At 45.7% G+C, this 21486-nt stretch overlaps 1 protein-coding gene across 1 annotated transcript; it reads right to left on the bottom strand.

Annotated features, from left to right (window-relative positions):
• Positions 1–8045: 8045 nt before the first annotated feature.
• On the bottom strand, positions 8046–21149 carry LOC135503850 (methyl-CpG-binding protein 2-like). Its single transcript, XM_064922016.1, has 3 exons — positions 21118–21149; positions 19401–19793; positions 8046–18451 (listed from the first exon to the last, which is right to left on the bottom strand). The coding sequence occupies exons 1-3, from the start codon at positions 21147–21149 to the stop codon at positions 16450–16452; spliced, it is 2427 nt and encodes an 808-aa protein (XP_064778088.1). The 3' UTR covers positions 8046–16449.
• Positions 21150–21486: the final 337 nt, after the last annotated feature.

The following is a 21486-nucleotide window of genomic DNA, read 5'->3' as shown; positions in this document are numbered from 1 at the left end:
AAGGTAACCAAAAGCCCTATGAAATAAAAATCTGAGAACGAAAGCCCCTTGCCTCCGCTGATCTGTCACCACTATGTTCAAGTGTGATATCCTGTAGTAGCACTCTCGGAACTGCTGGAAGCCTGTCCCTCGGATCCCGGCATGCCATGTATCTGCAGGCCCACCTTACATCCGTAAGTCTCCGTAGTTCCCTGGGCTGCTGCTGTGAATTCATCTCTTTCTGAACTGCAAGCCACTTGAGACAAACGTACAAATCAGAGTTCTAAAGTTTCTGCAGTAGAGCAAAAAAGAAAAAAAAGTGAACTGCCTCAGGCACGGATTGTACAGCATCGACAAGAACCACATTCAAATACAGTGCCTTGCGAAAGTATTCGGCCCCCTTGAACTTTGCGACCTTTTGCCACATTTCAGGCTTCAAACATAAAGATATAAAACTGTATTTTTTTGTGAAGAATCAACAACAAGTGGGACACAATCATGAAGTGGAACGACATTTATTGGATATTTTAAACTTTTTTAACAAATCAAAAACTGAAAAATTGGGCGTGCAAAATTATTCAGCCCCCTTAAGTTAATACTTTAAAGCGCCACCTTTTGCTGCGATTACAGCTGTAAGTCGCTTGGGGTATGTCTCTATCAGTTTTGCACATCGAGAGACTGAAATTTTTTCCCATTCCTCCTTGCAAAACAGCTCGAGCTCAGTGAGGTTGGATGGAGAGCATTTGTGAACAGCAGTTTTCAGTTCTTTCCACAGATTCTCAATTGGATTCAGGTCTGGACTTTGACTTGGCCATTCTAACACCTAGATATGCTTATTTTTGAACCATTCCATTGTAGATTTTGCTTTATGTTTTGGATCATTGTCTTGTTGGAAGACAAATCTCCGTCCCAGTCTCAGGTCTTTTGCAGACTCCATCAGGTTTTCTTCCAGAATGGTCCTGTATTTGGCTCCATCCATCTTCCCATCAATTTGAACCATCTTCCCTGTCCCTGCTGAAGAAAAGCAGGCCCAAACCATGATGCTGCCACCACCATGTTTGACAGTGGGTATGGTGTGTTCCGGGTGATGAGCTGTGTTGCTTTTACGCCAAACATAACGTTTTGCATTGTTGCCAAAAAGTTCAATTTTGGTTTCATCTGACCAGAGCACCTTCTTCCACATGTTTGGTGTGTCTCCCAGGTGGCTTGTGGCAAACTTTAAACAACACTTTTTATGGATATCTTTAAGAAATGGCTTTCTTCTTGCCACTCTTCCATAAAGGCCAGATTTGTGCAATATACGACTGATTGTTGTCCTATGGACAGAGTCTCCCACCTTAGCTGTAGATCTCTGCAGTTCATCCAGAGTGATCATGGGCCTCTTGGCTGCATCTCTGATCAGTCTTCTCCTTGTATGAGCTGAAAGTTTAGAGGTACGGCCAGGTCTTGGTAGATTTGCAGTGGTCTGATACTCCTTCCATTTCAATATTATCGCTTGCACAGTGCTCCTTGGGATTTTTAAAGCTTGGGAAATCTTTTTGTATCCAAATCCGGCTTTAAACTTCTTCACAACAGTATCTCGGACCTGCCTGGTGTGTTCCTTGTTCTTCATGATGCTCTCTGCGCTTTTAACGGACCTCTGAGACTATCACAGTGCAGGTGCATTTATACGGAGACTTGATTACACACAGGTGGATTGTATTCATCATCATTAGTCATTTAGGTCAACATTGGATCATTCAGAGATCCTCACTGAACTTCTGGAGAGAGTTTGCTGCACTGAAAGCCCAATTTTTCAGTTTTTGATTTGTTAAAAATGTTTGAAATATCCAATAAATGTCGTTCCACTTCATGATTGTGTCCCACTTGTTGTTGATTCTTCACAAAAAAATACAGTTTTATATCTTTATGTTTGAAGCCTGAAATGTGGCAAAAGGTCGCAAAGTTCAAGGGGGCCGAATACTTTCGCAACGCACTGTAAATGTGCATGACAGTGCACATAAATTGCAAATCCTGCACTGTTCTTAAACCGTGCAGACACACCAGAATGCTTTCTGCTCATGACGGATGTACCAATTATTTCTGTAGTCCAGACCACGTTTTTCCAAGACAATCAATTATCATTTTTGCGAGACCTGCTACATCTAAGCTTTCAGCTGACTGAAAGTGTAAAAGGTTTTTGTGGATGGCCACGTTGTAATAGTACCTCACAACTAAAAACATTTTTTTTCCTTTAAATCTTTGGTTTCATCTGCAATTACACTCAACTTATTTAACGTTGTACCATCTCAGCTGAGCTGCTAAGAACTGCGTTCTTGATTTGGTGGCTTGTGTACTTAGCATTGCCACATGCTTTCATCCTTTTCTCTGTGAGAGGGTCAGGCGTGGCTATTTCTCCTGTTACCAGATAGCTCTGTATAATTGTTACCATGTACCTGTAACAAGATAGCTCAGATGTTTAATATTGAAATATTGAAAGAAAAAAAAACACACCAACAGTCGATGTACCGGTATCAAATTAAAATGTTTATTAAAAAACAAGACAACACTTCCCAAAGAGAAAACAGAAATCCACTTTGGGTTTCAAAAAATAAAAATAAAATAAAAAGGACAGTTCACACATGCACCTCCTGACCCATCCAGTTCACCCACGCTGACCCATCCAGTTCACCCACGCTGACTCATCCAGTTCACCCATCCTGACCCATCCAGTTCACCCCCGCTGACCACCCATCCTGACCCATCCAGTTCACCCATGCTGACCCATCCAGTTTACCCACACTGACCCACGCTGACCCATCCAGTTCACCCACGCTGACCCATCCAGTTCACCCACGCTGACCCATCCAGTTCACCCACGCTGACCCATCCAGTTCACCCACGCTGACCCATCCAGTTCACCCATCCTGACCCATCCAGTTCACCCACGCTGACCACCCATCCTGACCCATCCAGTTCACTCACGCTGACCCATCCAGTTCACCCACGCTGACCGATCCAGTTCACCCACGCTGACCGATCCAGTTCACCCACGCTGACCTATCCAGTTCACCCACGCTGACCCATCCAGTTCACCCACGCTGACCCATCCAGTTCACCCATCCTGACCCATCCAGTTCACCCACGCTGATCACCCATCCTGACCCATCCAGTTCACTCACGCTGACCCATCCAGTTCACCCACGCTGACCGATCCAGTTCACCCACGCTGACCGATCCAGTTCACCCACGCTGACCTATCCAGTTCACCCACGCTGACCCATCCAGTTCACCCACGCTGACCCATCCAGTTCACCCATCCTGACCCATCCAGTTCACCCACGCTGACCCATCCAGTTCACCCATCCTGACCCATCCAGTTCACCCACGCTGACCACCCATCCTGACCCATCCAGTTCACCCACGCTGACCCATCCAGTTCACCCACGCTGACCCATCCAGTTCACCCACGCTGACCCATCCAGTTCACCCACGCTGACCCATCCAGTTCACCCATCCTGACCCATCCAGTTCACCCACGCTGACCACCCATCCTGACCCATCCAGTTCACTCACGCTGACCCATCCAGTTCACTCACGCTGACCGATCCAGTTCACCCACGCTGACCTATCCAGTTCACCCACGCTGACCCATCCAGTTCACCCACGCTGACCCATCCAGTTCACCCACACTGACCCATCCAGTTCACCCACCCTGACCCATCCAGTTCACCCACGCTGACCCATCCAGTTCACCCATGCTGACCCATCCAGTTCACCCATGCTGACCCATCCAGTTCAACCACGCTGACCCATCCAGTTCACCCACGCTGACCCATCCAGTTCACCCACGCTGACCCATCCAGTTCACCCATCCAGTTCACCCACGCTGACCCATCCAGTTCACCCACGCTGACCACCCATCCTGACCCATCCAGTTCACTCACGCTGACCCATCCAGTTCACCCACGCTGACCGATCCAGTTCACCCACGCTGACCTATCCAGTTCACCCACGCTGACCCATCCAGTTCACCCACGCTGACCCATCCAGTTCACCCACGCTGACCCATCCAGTTCACCCACCCTGACCCATCCAGTTCACCCACGCTGACCCATCCAGTTCACCCATGCTGACCCATCCAGTTCACCCATGCTGACCCATCCAGTTCAACCACGCTGACCCATCCAGTTCACCCACGCTGACCCATCCAGTTCACCCACGCTGACCCATCCAGTTCACCCATCCAGTTCACCCACGCTGACCCATCCAGTTCACCCACGCTGACCACCCATCCTGACCCATCCAGTTCACTCACGCTGACCCATCCAGTTCACCCACGCTGACCCATCCAGTTCACCCACGCTGACCCATCCAGTTCACCCACGCTGACCCATCCAGTTCACCCATCCAGTTCACCCATCCTGACCCATCCAGTTCACCCACGCTGACCACCCATCCTGACCCATCCAGTTCACTCACGCTGACCCATCCAGTTCACCCACGCTGACCCATCCAGTTCACCCACGCTGACCTATCCAGTTCACCCACGCTGACCCATCCAGTTCACCCACGCTGACCCATCCAGTTCACCCACGCTGACCCATCCAGTTCACCCATCCTGACCCATCCAGTTCACCCATGCTGACCCATCCAGTTCAACCACGCTGACCCATCCAGTTCACCCACGCTGACCCATCCAGTTCACCCACGCTGACCCATCCAGTTCACCCATCCAGATCACCCACGCTGACCCATCCAGTTCACCCATCCAGTTCACACTCACTAAATCCTGAAAAAGACTAAATAAAAAGTACAACATTTACCAAAACATGAGCAATGTAGAGTTGTGTGAACATTCTGTAGCGAGCTAGACTGCCACATACTTATTCAAATTGGAGTGCCAAGGTTAAACAGTAACACGTTCAGTTTACCATTACTTTCACCATAAACAGGCTATGTTTCATGAAACTAGCTAGACCCATTCAGGCTGTAAACATTCAGGTAGAAACTCATGTTGCATAAACTGATTTTAATATTCATGCACATAAAACAAACAGACATGACAAATCAGAAGAACTGGAAGGAGAGAAATGTTGAGAGAGGAATGTAGGCTACAGTGTTACTAACGTTAGCTATAGCTAGTGGCAGTGCATAGTGCTATAGCTAGTGGCAGTGCATAGTGCTATAGCTAGTGGCAGTGCATAGTGCAAAGCTAGTGGCAGTGCATAGTGCTATAGCTAGTGGCAGTGCATAGTGCTATAGCTAGTGGCAGTGCATAGTGCTATAGCTAGTGGCAGTGCTATAGCTAGTGGCAGTGCTATAGCTAGTGGCAGTGCATAGTGCTATAGCTAGTGGCAGTGCATAGTGCTATAGCTAGTGGCAGTGCTATAGCTAGTGGCAGTGCATAGTGCTATAGCTAGTGGCAGTGCTATAGCTAGTGGCCGTGCATAGTGCTATAGCTAGTGGCCGTGCATAGTGCTATTGCTAGTGGCCGTGCATAGTGCTATAGCTAGTGGCAGTGCATAGTGCTATAGCTAGTGGCAGTGCTATAGCTAGTGGCAGTGCATAATGCTATAGCTAGTGGCAGTGCATAGTGCTATAGCTAGTGGCAGTGCATAGTGCTATAGCTAGTGGCAGTGCATAGTGCTATAGCTAGTGGCAGTGCTATAGCTAGTGGCAGTGCATAGTGCTATAGCTAGTGGCAGTGCTATAGCTAGTGGCAGTGCTATAGCTAGTGGCAGTGCATAGTGCTATAGCTAGTGGCAGTGCATAGTGCTATTGCTAGTGGCCGTGCATAGTGCTATAGCTAGTGGCAGTGCATAGTGCTATAGCTAGTGGCAGTGCTATAGCTAGTGGCAGTGCATAATGCTATAGCTAGTGGCAGTGCATAGTGCTATAGCTAGTGGCAGTGCTATAGCTAGTGGCAGTGCATAGTGCTATAGCTAGTGGCAGTGCATAGTGCTATAGCTAGTGGCAGTGCATAGTGCTATAGCTAGTGGCAGTGCATAGTGCTATAGCTAGTGGCAGTGCTATAGCTAGTGGCAGTGCATAGTGCTATAGCTAGTGGCAGTGCATAGTGCTATAGCTAGTGGCAGTGCTATAGCTAGTGGCAGTGCATAGTGCTATAGCTAGTGGCAGTGCATAGTGCTATAGCTAGTGGCAGTGCTATAGCTAGTGGCAGTGCATAGTGCTATAGCTAGTGGCAGTGCATAGTGCTATAGCTAGTGGCAGTGCATAGTGCTATAGCTAGTGGCAGTGCATAGTGCTATGGCTAGTGGCAGTGCATAGTGCTATGGCTAGTGGCCGTGCATAGTGCTATGGCTAGTGGCCGTGCATAGTGCTATGGCTAGTGGCCGTGCATAGTGCTATGGCTAGTGGCCGTGCATATTGCTATGGCTAGTGGCCGTGCATAGTGCTATGGCTAGTGGCCGTGCATAGTGCTATGGCTAGTGGCCGTGCATAGTGCTATGGCTAGTGGCCGTGCATAGTGCTATGGCTAGTGGCCGTGCATAGTGCTATGGCTAGTGGCCGTGCATAGTGCTATGGCTAGTGGCCGTGCATAGTGCTATGGCTAGTGGCCGTGCATAGTGCTATGGCTAGTGGCAGTGCATAGTGCTATAGCTAGTGGCCGTGCATAGTGCTATAGCTAGTGGCAGTGCATAGTGCTATAGCTAGTGGCAAGAGGGCCAACTATGGCCAGTTGAATGAACGTTAGTCAAACCCTTTGCTTGTGGCATATCTCCTGCCTTGTTCGCCACTGACATAAATGCCTGGTATTGTCATCTGCACAAATAGGGCTCTACCCGTTCAGAGCACATGCCCCTCCAGTGTTTATGCTCAAAGTGTTCAATAGAGGCATTTTGTATGTTATGAATTTCGAGCTGTGAATTATGAAAATAAAACATTTTAAGGTCTGTGCACGGCCCTGGTCATCAGACCCTATAACGCCTCCACCACCCCTGCATTGTCATTGCGCGTAATGGGGCGCGGCATCAACTGGGTACGTGTGCAACAAAAGTTCAACATGCCCCTACCGCTACCATTTCTGTCAAGCTGTCTGCACGTACAGGTTGACAAATCCAACGTGTGCACCACACAGAACGTACTGCAACACAAACGCAGCGTTCCATTGGAAATGAATGTACTTCTGGTGTACCCAAAACGCAACTGTACTTCTGGTGTACCCAAAACGCAACCACACTGTCGGTGTGATCGAGGCGTAACAGTTTGAACACAATACCTGTTGTTTACAAGTAGCGAACTAACAAGGTCAATATAAAGTTGTAGCTCAACAGCAAGCAAGTCACCATGGAGCTAACGTTACTGTTACAACTGTTCTAACTTCTAGTCCTACCAAAGGACCTAGCTAGCTAAAAGGCACCATATGTTTTCAAATATGTAACGTTACCATGAAATAGTAGTGATCATTTTAAGTAGAACAAAAACACGACTTATATTTGAACACCACCGCAGAAGCTTCGCTATTCGCCATCTTCCAAGTTGTTTTTTTTGTTTACGTGAAGATAGCTAACGTTAGATATCAAAACTAGCAGCCCTCTCTCTTATATTGATGCAAACATGCATTTTGGATATGAAATCCCCGAAGTGTGCAGCGAATTCTACTTGATGAAATGCCGACATGAGTAGGTCTATAACATCCTGACATTTAAATCCTATTCGATCAACAACAAAAATGCACATACTATAAAACATTCAATGTTGGCATACGAGAATGCATCATTCGCGATTGTGCTGTTTCCCGGTATTCATTGATTTCAGTAGCTCCTCCCCTTATCTAATGATCAGCAGCTGACAAAACCCAAATGAGCATGACATCCGGTCATTTAAAGTGTCAAAACCCAAAAGAGTATGACATCCGGCCATTTAAAGTATACACCATTTCCGAAATGACACATAATATTAAACTGTCTTATTTTCACATGCTCAAACGACCTGCTATTTAGGATGCAGGTATGTGAAAGTAGTATGGGTATTTGGATACAAACCTCTGCCTCGAATCTTTGGGGTTCTCAAATTAATGTCTCCCAAATGAATGAACAAACAAAGAATGTTTACACACAAGACGCCGTAGATATATGTTGTTTACTAGTATGTTTGTTACATAGGAGCAAAATCAAACAAACAAATACATTACTACAAAAGTTGACACAAACTATGCTTTTCAGTTTCAGGAAGGCAGAGACATGGCCTGGAAATGGCATAATAATACACTATAACCCTTGACACCATGAACGTGGGATTGTTTCATTTAAAACACTTCTGCTAACGTTTAGGACTACTCATCCCCTTTTGCATTACTAGTTGAAACTAAATGGACAAATATCAAAAATAAAATGACTAATTCAGACAAAGGTAAAAAAATCCATAGAAAAGGGTAATGAGCGTCCTGTCAGGCAACATACTTCATAAAGTGCAGATATTTAAATTTTTGTATTTCATACACTGGCCATGATTTAAATATTATTTCATAAAAAGACATGGTTGGAAGGAATAAGGCAGGCTAATGATCACCAATTATTTGTGAATAATAATAATAATAATAATAAAAATAAATGTTAAAACACCCCCCCCCCCAAAAGTGCTAAAACAACATACGAAAAAACAAAACCTCTTAAATTGTCACAAGGTCTTATGACATATTCGTTATTGCCTGTTATAGTCCTCAGTTCCTCTAAACACAATTTAAATGAAAAATAAAAAGCAGGCAAATTATCAAACTAATAAAATATTTTATATATCTATACACTCAAAGCGCAGAACAGTAACAAGAGGCAAATACAGGACTTGGAATAAAAAAACACATTGACCACAGTATAAATTCTAGTACTTCAACTTCAAGGCACAAGACTATGTTAAATAGACAGTTAACTTCTCCAACAGTGGATTTTTGAATTTGTATCAAAGTCTGTTTTTATTTTGACCTGAATTGTCATTCAATAAATAACTTGGGTGTCGTTGAGCTTAATGCTATACATCATGCAAGTCGTACAAATGTTACTTATCACACCTTCAAAGTATGGGGAGAAATGTTAAGCAGTTAATAAGTTTAATAATGAAGTAAAATGTAAATTCACTGTTTTCTTAATGCGCTAGGCTATTGCTTTTTTTAAAAGCAGTGATTTGGTGGAAGAGACAAGAGAGTTTAAACAGCATTGTCAAAGCTACCATGTCTGAAATAGTTCAATCGAACATCTGGAGCAGAGATAAGTAATACACATCTCCCATCACCGAAAGAAACACAAAGTCCCTGGCACAGTCTCCCCCCCCCCCCCCTTCTTCATAAATATAAAAAACTGAAATAGTTATTTAGTTCTTCTTAACCACATGCTAACACATCAAACACCTGTCTAGCTGTGTCCATGAAATTACATTCTACATCGATGGATATTTCTTTAATTAAATCAAATAGAAAAAAATGAAGGGATTTATTATTTGAATGTAAAATGTTCATTGAACAAGACACAAGCATACATCACAATCAACTACAGGTTACATACTGAATGAGGGTTGAGTCAAAACAGACAATCTGATTGAAGTGTAATAACCATCTGTTATTAACATGTTATGACCTGTTAACATGTTATGACCTGCTAACATGTTATGACCTGCTATTCACGTTATTCACATGTTTTAACCTGTTAACGTGTTATTACCTTTTATTCACATGTTATGACCTGTTATTCACATGCTATGACCTGGTATTAACTTCAACTGATTTAAGGAAATGCTAGATCCTCGTTGTGAAATTGTAGCAGGGTCCCAGATCCGGTTGGGCCATGTTGCCAAGTCCAATGGTGGTTCAGTTGGCAAGACAGCACAAACAGATCTGGGACCAGGCTAGTGAATTGTCCAAGTCATCCACTGCTTTCCTTTGACCTTTAGTTTAGTTTTATTGGGATAAAATATTGTTATGTTAATCAAAGGCCACAAAATATACTGTACATGCATGTCATGTAAATCCACCAAAGCAAGGCACTATCCCAGGCCATCAATGTTGTTCCTATGGAGACAGAGATTCATTCACTTTCCTCAAGTCCACACTTATCACAAATGAGAGGATTTCAGGACATACAGTACCAGTCAATAGTTTGGACACACCTACTTATTCAAAAGGTTTTTCTTTATTAAAAAATAAAATAAAAAATAAAAATAAAAATGTACGTTGTAGAAAAAGAGAAGACATCCAAACTATGAAATAACACATATGGAATCATGTAGTAACCAAAAAAAAGTGTTAAACAAATCCAAATCTATTTTATATTTGAGATTCTTCAAAGTAGCCACCCTTTGCCGTGACAGCTTTGCACAATCTTGGCATTCTCTCAACCAGCTTCATGGAGGTAGTCACCTGGAATGCATTTCAATTAACAGGTGTGTCTTGTCAAAAGTAAACTTGTGGAAGTCATTTCCTTCTTAAATGCATTTGAGCCAATCAGTTGTGTTGTGACAAAGTAGGGGTAATATACAGAAGAAGCCCTACTTGGTGAAAGACCAAGTCCATATTAGGGTAAGAACAGTTCAAATAAGCAAAGAGAAGCGACAGTCCATCATTACTTTAAGACATGAAGGTCAGTCAATCTGGAACATTTCAAGAACTTTGAAAGTTTCTTCAAATGCAGTCGCAAAAACCATCAAGCGCTATGATTAAACTGGCTCTCATGAGGACTGCCGCAGGAAAGGAAGACCCAGAATCACCTCTGCTGCAGAGGATAAGTTCATTAGAGTTACCAGCCTCAAAAATTGCAGCACAAATAAATGCTTCACAGAGTTCAAGTAACAGGCACATCAACATCAACTGTTCAGAAGAGGCTGTGTAAATCAGGCCTTCATGGTCAAATTGCTGCAAAGAAACACAAGCAATGGACATTAGACCGGTGGAAATCTGTCCTTTGTTCTGAGTCCAAATTTGAAATTTTTGGTTCCAACCGCCGTGTCTTTGTGAGACGCAGAGTAGGTGAACAGATGATCCCCACATGTGTATTTCCCACCACGAAGGAGGTGGTGTGATGGAGCTTTGCTGGTGACAATGTCTGATTTATTTAGAGTTCAAGGCAAACAACCAGCATGGCTACCACAGCATTCTGTAGCAATATGCCATCCCATCTGGTTGGCTCTTAGTGGGACTATCATTTGTTTTTCAACAGGACAATGACCCAACACACCTCCAGGCTGTGTAAGGGCTATTTGACAAAGAAGGAGAGTGATGGAGGGCTGCATCAGGTTTGTGATGAGTTAGACCGCAGAGTGGAGGAAAAGCAGCCAGCAAGTGCTCATCATAATGTGGGAACTCCTTCAAGACAGTGAAATGCATTCCAGGTGATATTGCTGGTTGAGAGAATTCCAAGAGTGTGCAAAGCTGTCATCAAGGCAAAGGGTGGCTACTTTTGAAGATCCTCAAATATGAAATATAATTTTGATTTGTTTAACACGTTTTTGGTTACTACATTATTCCATGTGTGTTATTTCATAGTTTTGATGTCTTCACTATAATTCTATAATGTAGAAAATAGTAAAAAAAATAAAACTCTTGAATGAGTAGGTGTCAACTTTTGACTGGTACTGTACCAATGGGTACATTTTTCCATTTTACTTTTGATATTTACTTCCACTAATTTCTGCTTCATTAAAGAAGAAAAAACGTGAAAATGGCAAACGAAATATGTATATTTTGCCTTCAAACTGTGGTGTTACTGACTGACCCGTATCCTCCTCTAGCCTCCACCTCTAGGTTTCTGGACCAGGGGAGACATATTACTGAAGACCCGAGTCAGACCCTGGTATTGTTAAACCCCTTTCACACTACTGAGCCCAGCTGAGCTGACACAAACTGCACTGGCCTGGCCTAGTTACACATCCACCATGTCATTGTTGCTGGAACTGTGCTGAAAAGAACCCTATCAGAGCCAGCACAGTACAGCTTAGTTATATGTAAAGGGCATTTGAATAGAATAGGAGCTACGACTGATAATCTAGAGAGAGAGCGAGAGAGAGACAGTGGTACTTGGGGTCACTCAGGGGGAGAAATGCCACAACTTGTATCAGAACATCCAGCTGTAAAAAATAAAATGCAGACAGTGTGATCACGTCAGGGTTCAGATCAACTGGCCTAGCTGTTGTGAATCTGAAGACATTCCATAGCCCTTTGTGAGAGATTATCATCAGTTATACACCTCCCTAGTCACTAGAGGAAAGGAAGAGGGGGATATATATGGAGGACAGAAATGGGCCACATCCAAACTATTGTCTACACTTTACATTTTATTGAGGAGGACAAGCCACAGGGTGTATACATTGGTCTGAATCTCTGGTCGATATAGGACATATTCCTAATGCAAGGTGGGAGACCGGAGTCATCCGATCTAGAAGGAGAAAATTCTAGTGCAGATTTTAAAAAAATAAAATAAAATAAAAATGTCTGTTATTTCTGGTGTTGTGCCAAAACTGATTACTACCGTTTAAGCAAACTACTTTAAACAGGCCTGCTCTACTGTAACAGCCACATACTGCCAACAACATGACAAGAGTATTACAGGTTTAACATATTGGTGCATTAAAGTAAATGAGAATATAGCTACTATCATATTATGTTACACTTTAAAAAGTCACTAACAAATAGATCTCTCGTGCAAGGACACGTTTTTAAAAAAAGTTTCTTTTAAACAATGTTTTTCTAGACAGGGGCGTTACATTGATGGAAGTACTTGTTTTTTCTAGACAGGGGCGTTACAGTGATGGAAGTACTTGTGCAAGAGGGATTGAGCGTAGGCTAGAATTCATTATGAGCCAGAAGAAAAATGCATGGTTTTATCTAATGTGAATTAGCAAGACATTGTCCAATGGGGTGGTGGGGGGGGGGTTGACAAAACAGATTTCATTCTTGTTGTATTCAAAACACGCTTGCTATGTTTGCGCAGAGATTCTGGTTTCTGGTCACTGCAGATTTGATTGAACTCCAAAATATACATTTGAAATCTGGCGACGATGTCACTGGCGACACCAGTGACAAGAGTAGTCCCCCCCCCCCGCCATATCTTTTGACTACCCACCTGTGAGTTTAAACTAAAGACAACCCACTAGCCTAACACCAAGTTTGATGAAGTCACGGATAAATAGGCTCGTCCTGTTGCATGCAGAGAGGAGTCTGGGTGATGATATAAGTCCTACAGACACGTTCCTGGTCAAAACAATACATCTTCTAATTTAAAATAATTCTTAAAACAGAATTATATATATAAATTCATTACATTTTTTTTTTTTTTTCCTAAACACAGAAAAACAAATTCCTTCAGTGGGGTTGGGTTATTTATGTTATTTTGGAAATAATTTAAATATCAGAATACTTCTGATAGGTATTGACAAAATACAGGACTGGGGTCCAGAAATCTACGGCGCGTCCATAATCATGTCTTGGGTCCCTGTTGTGCTTTTTAGCTTCCTATCCGACTGTGGGGAAACCGTTCCATTTAGGAGTGATTGGGTAAAAATTGTCAATTTTACTGGCTAATTCATGTTACTGGGGTAAACGTATAGGTTTAAATGAATCCTATTTATTTTCTGTAGGACGACACAGCTTCCAAAACATCTTGGCCATGTTCTGTTATAATCTCTACCCGGCACAGCCAGAAGAGGACTGGCCACCCCACATAGCCTGGTTCCTCTCTAGGTTTCTTCCTAGGTTTTGGCTTTTCTAGGGAGTTTTTCCTAGCCACCGTGCTTCTACACCTGCATTGCTTGCTGTTTGGGGTTTTAGGCTGGGTTTCTGTACAGCACTTTGAGATATCAGCTGATGTACGAAGGGCTATATAAATAAATTTGATTTGATTTGATCAGTAGAATTTGAATTCTTAAAGCCTTGAAAGAAAATTCAACCTGTTTTCAGTAGAGGTCATCAAACTGCTGGCAACACCTAGTCACTTGGTGAACATTGTCGTCAAGTGAACAAAGTGATTGTGAGCCACCACACATCATTGGTGTATCTAGGCCTCTAAAACCCTGGGGTTTCATCACCTCAACCATTCAGATAGGAAGTTATGTCTGCGTCAAGAGGTTTCCATTTCAAAGCTTCCGTCTTCCGTCCCAAATGGCACCCCCTTCCCTTTGTAGTACACTACTTTAGGCTGGCCCATAGGGCTCTGGTAAAGATTACTGCACTATACAGGGAACAGGGTGCCATTTGGGATACAGCCTCAGGAATAATTGGAGAAGGTCTATACTCAGCCCTATTGCTGCCTGGGCCACATCCTATATACTCAGCCCTATTGCTGTCTGGGCCCCATCCTATATACTCAGCCCTATTGCTGCCTGGGCCCCATCCTATATACTCAGCCCTATTGCTGCCTGGGCCCCATCCTATATACTCAGCCCTATTGCTGCCTGGGCCCCATCCTATATACTCAGCCCTATTGCTGCCTGGGCCCCATCCTATATACTCAGCCCTATTGCTGCCTGGGCCACATCCTATATACTCAGCCCTATTGCTGTCTGGGCCACATCAACATCCTATATACTCAGCCCTATTGCTGTCTGGGCCCCATCCTATATACTCAGCCCTATTGCTGCCTGGGCCCCATCCTATATACTCAGCCCTATTGCTGCCTGGGCCCCATCCTATATACTCAGCCCTATTGCTGCCTGGGCCCCATCCTATATACTCAGCCCTATTGCTGCCTGGGCCACATCCTATATACTCAGCCCTATTGCTGCCTGGGCCACATCCTATATACTCAGCCCTATTGCTGCCTGGGCCCCATCCTATATACTCAGCCCTATTGCTGCCTGGGCCCCATCCTATATACTCAGCCCTATTGCTGTCTGGGCCCCATCAACATCCTATATACTCAGCCCTATTGCTGCCTGGGCCCCATCCTATATACTCAGCCCTATTGCTGCCTGGGCCCCATCCTATATACTCAGCCCTATTGCTGCCTGGGCCCCATCCTATATACTCAGCCCTATTGCTGCCTGGGCCACATCCTATATACTCAGCCCTATTGCTGCCTGGGCCACATCCTATATACTCAGCCCTATTGCTGTCTGGGCCCCATCAACATCCTATATACTCAGCCCTATTGCTGCCTGGGCCACATCCTATATACTCAGCCCTATTGCTGTCTGGGCCCCATCAACATCCTATATACTCAGCCCTATTGCTGCCTGGGCCACATCCTATATACTCAGCCCTATTGCTGCCTGGGCCACATCCTATATACTCAGCCCTATTGCTGCCTGGGCCCCATCCTATATACTCAGCCCTATTGCTGCCTGGGCCCCATCCTATATACTCAGCCCTATTGCTGCCTGGGCCACATCCTATATACTCAGCCCTATTGCTGCCTGGGCCACATCCTATATACTCAGCCCTATTGGTGCCTGGGCCCCATCAACATCCTATATACTCAGCCCTATTGCTGCCTGGGCCACATTAACATTCTAACTTAATCATAATCTCTCTGATCATCAAGTACCTCTTGTCTCTGTGTGAAGTGGAAGGGGAAAAAAAACTCCAGCCTGCTTTGGGAGAATACTTGTCTCTCCCCGTGTAGGGAATAGGCTGCTCTGTCAGACGACTGTATATAGAAGGAGATGATCGACATCACACACACAGAAGACTTGGCATCCACATAATATAGGCCAACGAGGAAAACATATGTCACCTAAATTAATATGCTGACTGTAGAGCAAGGACTGGAAACCCAACTGTGTCCCAAATGATTCCCTATTCAGTGTACTACTTCCAGCCCACTACTTTAGACCAGGGCCCATAAGGTTCTGGTCAAAAGCATCGTATTATTAGGGAATAGGGTGCCCTACGGGACGTAGCGCAAAGCGTCGATGGACTGGACGCTGAGCGTACTGCAGTAAACAGAGGATGCTACAACAGAAGAAGATGCAGTGGAAGCTTGTATGACCTGTGTGTGTTGTGTTGCTTCGAGCCACAACGCTGGAAAAGACCACCTGTGAGCGAACTACAGACAGGACACATGCCTTTGTTTTTTTGTTTTTTAAATTTTATATACGCTATCTTAAAACCACAGTGAAGAACTGAATGATTGAGGTTCATGAGTCATCATCGTGGTTACCATGGTTTCCGTCTGATGATGGCACCGGAAGTGTAGGTCCTTCACTTCCTGTGAGATTTTAAGCAAAGGCTTCTGGGTCGGGTTGGATGGGTCGAATGACAACAGGTTTTAAAAGAGCAAAACAGAGAACAAGACAATGACCAAACAAAGAAAGAAAAATAATAATAATAATAATAAGTTCATTTATCAGGAAGCAATCTGTTGTGGGTTGACCATTAAGCTGTGCTACCTGTCAATAAACAGATGAACAGCCCAACCCACAGAAAGAACAATCAACCAGCAGCTGCCTTGTGTCTCCATGTACACGTCCTTTTCTGTTGTCTCATAAAACCCACTGCTCCTCCACACGGCTCCTTTTCTCCTTACAGACAGGGGTCCTACCATACAGTCAACTAACCCTTTCAGTGACCGGTGTCCGAGACTCGACCGTCTCCTCCCGGCTGGGCCTGGGCACAGCAGAGACCGTCTCCTCCCGGCTGGGCCTGGGCACAGCAGAGACCGTCTCCTCCCGGCTGGGCCTGGGCACAGCAGAGACCGTCTCCTCCCGGCTGGGCCTGGGCACAGCAGAGACCGTCTCCTCCCGGCTAGGTCTGGGCACAGCAGAGACCGTCTCCTCCCGGCTGGGCCTGGGCACAGCAGAGACCGTCTCCTCCCGGCTGGGCCTGGGCACAGCAGAGACCGTCTCCTCCCGGCTGGGCCTGGGCACAGCAGAGACCGTCTCCTCCCGGCTGGGCCTGGGCACAGCAGAAACCATCTCCTCCCGGCTGGGCCTGGGCACAGCAGAGACCATCTCCTCCCGGCTGGACCTGGGCACAGCAGAGACCATCTCCTCCCGGCTGGGCCTGGACACAGCAGAGACCATCTCCTCCCGGCTGGGCCTGGACACAGCAGAGACCGTCTTCTCTCGGCTGGGCCTCGGTACTGCTGAGGAGGGTACAATGTCTCTCAAATCCCTCCCTACCACTGTCCCTGCTGCCTCGTCTGCTCGATTTCTGTTGCCTCTGGTGTCACTCGTTCCCACGACTACCACCGCACCCGAGCTGACCTCTCCCCTCTCTCCTCTGGTCGTGGTTTGGCCCTCTGGCCTGCTGCTGGCCCGGCAGGGTCCCCTGGAGGTGCTCAGGTCCTGGGGCTTGTTCTGTTGGAGGGCCCCTGGCCCCACCGAGGACCTGGCTGTATGGGAGACCAGCCCCATAGTCAGGCCGGGAAAGTGGTGGTGAGGGGGCCGCTGGGAGGGTTGAGGATGATCCTCCACTACAGAGGAGTGTGTGTGATGGTGACGGTGGTGGTGATGGTGTTTGTGCGGCGTACGCTCCTTTCTCTTGTGGCTGTGGCTCTTTGGAGTAGTGATACTACTGCTGCCTCCGCTGGACCACCTTTCAGACACACCACTGGTCTCCGTGGTAACCGTTGCTGCCAGGGGACTGTCCTTGTGCTTCCTCCCTGGACTCTTTGGCAGCTTGTGCCCCTGCTCTGTCCCTTCTGTTGCCACCACAGCCTGACCACTCCCTGTTCCCATCCCAGGTCCTGCCCCAACACCACTCCCAGTTCCTGCCCCAACACCACTCCCAGTTCCTGCCCCAACACCACTCCCTGTCCCCGTCCCTATCAGAGTTCCTGCCCCACCACCACTCCCTGCCCCACCACCACTCCCTGCCCCCATCCCTATCACAGTTCCTGCCCCATCACCATTCCCTGTCCCCATCACAGTTCCTGCCCCACCACCACCACCACCCCCTGCCCCGAGCAGTGGCGTGGTGATGGCTGGAGTCTCCTTAGTCTCCTCAACAGTTTCTCTGGTCTTGCGTTTCTTGATGGGCAGAGCGGTCTGCTGCACCGGCTTAGCGGAAGACTCCTTCTGAGCTTTCCTCTTGGCTTCTGCGGCGAGGATAGCAGCCGCTGCGTATGAAGAAGAACTGGAACCCGCCGCACCAGAAGCTGCTGACAGCGTCGACCCAGTCACCCCCGACCCCGGCTTACACCCCCGCTTTTTCAGAGCAGTCTGCGGTGGTATCTCCGCTTTCCTTTTCCGTCCCGGGCGCTTCTTGGTGACTACGACCAGCTCCGATGTCTGCCCAGCTGTCTCGGATGCCTTGGACGCTCCAAACGGCATCTTAACCAGGAGCTTCCCAGGACTCTTCTCCACCACACGCTTCATCGCCACACCCTCCGTAGCCGGGCGTAGCTTTCCACTCCCCTTTGGCCGGCCCCTGCCCCTCCCCGACGGTTTCACCACTTTGGGTTTCTTCGGGGGTCTCTTCTCGCGGCGGGAGGGGCTGCCACGCCCGGTTACGGTGAAGTCGAAGTCGTTGGGGTCGGTGGTGGTGTCCCCAACCTTCTGGAAGTAGGCGATCAGCTCCACCTTGGATCGGAAAGCTTTCCCCTCTGGGCTGAAATACAGATCAAACCAAACCATTCTAACTGTAAACGGATCTGTTAACGTGTTTTCTGTAAACACAAGTCTGAAATATTTAGTGTGTATATGATGGAGATTAAATGTTCATCCCTCTGGAGATCGACTAAAGTGAGTGTCCTTGGAATAAAGAGTGGGTGGGCGTCTGGGCAAGTAGGAACCAATATTATATACAGTACCAGTCAAACGTCTGGACACAGCTTCTCATTCAAGGGTTTTTCTCCATTTTCTACATTGTAGAATAATAGTGAAGATATCAAAACTATGAAATAACATGTATGGAATCATGTAGTAACCAAAAAAAAAAATTCATCAAAGTAGTCACCATTTGCCTTGATGACAGCTTTGTAGAAAATATATATATATATAATAATTTTTTTAACCTTGAATGAGTAGGTGTGGCAAAACTTTTGACTGGTGCTGTATGTTTATGTATGTATGTGTATATATACACACATGTATGTACATATGTATATATGCATGTACAAATTGAAGTATTTCCCTAAACCTGAAAACAGTCCCGTGAAACACTCTTTATACAGTTCAGTCACATTAGCTATATCAAAAAGGGGATGAAACCGACAACATTTTGAAGGATTTTATGTCACTCCTAAAGGAGATCAGGCTGTAACACACTAAGTATTATCATATCAAATCATTTCTGTCTGGGGAATACCCGGTGTGCAAATGTAATCTGTTGCTGTATTCGTTTTGTGTGATATCTCTGATCGTTTTTGTTGTTGATCTCGTTGTAGTTTCTTAATCGTTGTACCTAAACTGTATGTGTAAACATGTATACGCAGGGCCCAGCTGTTAAAAGAGACCTTGGTCTCAGTCTGTGTTCCCTTGTTGAAATAAAAGGTAGAATAATACAATGCTTTTAAGAGACACTATTTGATAAGGCTCTCTTATCATAGCCTACTCACTTCATCAAGTAGACGTCAAACTTCCCGGCGGACCGCCCAGACTTGCGTTGTTTGAGTTTACGTGTCCAGCCCTGGGGCAGAGATGGGTCGTCGTAGAGCGGACCTCGGTCCCTGATGATGGACCTCCTCTGTTTGGGCGAAGGAGAGGACTCAGAGAGACCCGAGGCCTCGCCAGCTGCAGCGACCATGGGCTCCGAGGGCCCCGCCTCAGCATCGGCTAGCTGGAGCTGTTCCTGGTCTGAACAGGGCTGCTGGGCTGGAGGAGGACGGGATGAAGACTCCAGCATCTCCTTCTCCACATCCCTCCTCACCTTCTTGGGCTTGCTGTGTGTCTTAGGGTCCTTGTCGTTGGAGCTCCGGTTCTGGTTGCCGTCCTCACTCTTCTCCTCACTGCTGTGGAAGAAAACATTAGTCATGAGTGGGAAGAGGCAGAGCAGAGGCATGATCTCATCTTAGGCTATCAGATCAGAATATGGAGAATGGCTATCTTTGGCTGATAAGACATTTGAAACAAGAGTTCAAAGTCCCAGATAAGTTTTCGAACCTCAGCTTGCCCCCCCCCCCCCCCAACCTACATTAATTCACAAATGTGCAGTAAAAAAAACATCACTTTGGGGATTGTTGTTGTTGTTGTTTCTTCCCATAGTGAAACATATTACATGACTAGAAGTTTGGAAAATGCACCTGGACTGGACTCATGAACCTACTGGCTGAGGAACTCGTCTAAACCAAGCCCAATACCAGGCATATAGAATGATGCAGCCAGCCAGGGAAGCCACTGGGGCAAGAGATGCGTATGGTTGAAATGTTATGAACTGCACATGGTCCACACACACACACACACACACACACACACACACACACCTTATCATGATCTACACAGCAACACTTATTTAAATGCATATAAACAATAGTTCCCATACATTTTGTTTGTTATTCAAAATTGTCCCATCTAGAATATTTCATTACCAGACGTCAGTGTAGAAAAAGAAAAATACAGGGAGATATTTTTTGACGGTATATCACTGTACTTTTCTACCACGGCACTCAGTCCTTCGTGCAATAAAAACAACACTTTGATTGCTTCATTACATGAGTATTAGTTAATCTAGAAAATGGGCCAACTCATGTCAGCTAGTTCCAGCGTTTAGCTAGATGATACCAGTCGTCACAACCAGAAACCTCGCTAGGATATTTTCTCTGTAGAAAAAAAAGCATTATCATAACAAACGCAGCAATGTTGTGGCTACTTTGTTGCCACATTACCATGTCAAATGGCAAGGTATGTAACCAGCTGACGCTACAATGTATCCAGCTACCGCTATTTAGCCAGCCCGTTAGCAGCATGCCAAATTGGTTACGAGGGTGGAGGATGCGGACAAATCTATTTTGACAGTTAATATCTTAACACATCTACTGCTCTGTTTTCAGTGAGGTCAGAAAATGACACACCCACACACACCCCCACCCCCCCCAACCACATACGTTAGCTAACGGAGAATTTCTTCGCTCAGCCATGATCTTGTAAAGTAAGGGAAATACTTAGCTATAACTTGGTGACGTATTCAGAACGCTTCTTTCAGTAAGCTACCCTGCTGACCAGTTCAGAACTAAAATACACCACATTACTTTAGTTAAATACAGCAATACATTTTAAAAAGACCTGCAGTCATATAACTCGACATTTAAATGGTGAATACATGTAATTCACACTTACAGTTTCTCCTCTCCGCTCTCTACGGCGGCCATTTTTATTTAAATAAATAATTTGATAAAAATGTCTCCAAACATCTCATGGGTACCTCTCTGAACCCCGCCCCCTGCCTCAATTCCACTGCCGTCGGTGGCGTAATCACGCGAGATCCGTGGAACACTTTTATAAGACCCATCGCATAAGCGCTTGGATCTCGCGAGAGAAGTTGGCTTACGCTGTATATATGTAAATGATTGTGAACTCTGAGCTGAGGCTACTATCTCCATCTGCAGAAAATACACATGACACACATAATCGCACAGCAAAACTGAATGTACAGGCAGGCTATACACTGGTGTTAAATGTCGGGGTGGTGAAACTGACCAGAAAATC

This window comes from Oncorhynchus masou, chromosome 18 (genome assembly GCF_036934945.1).
Source record: "Oncorhynchus masou masou isolate Uvic2021 chromosome 18, UVic_Omas_1.1, whole genome shotgun sequence".
Taxonomy (NCBI): domain Eukaryota; kingdom Metazoa; phylum Chordata; class Actinopteri; order Salmoniformes; family Salmonidae; genus Oncorhynchus; species Oncorhynchus masou.
Note: the sequence above shows the minus strand (reverse complement) of the source record. Positions and strands in the feature narration are given on the sequence as shown.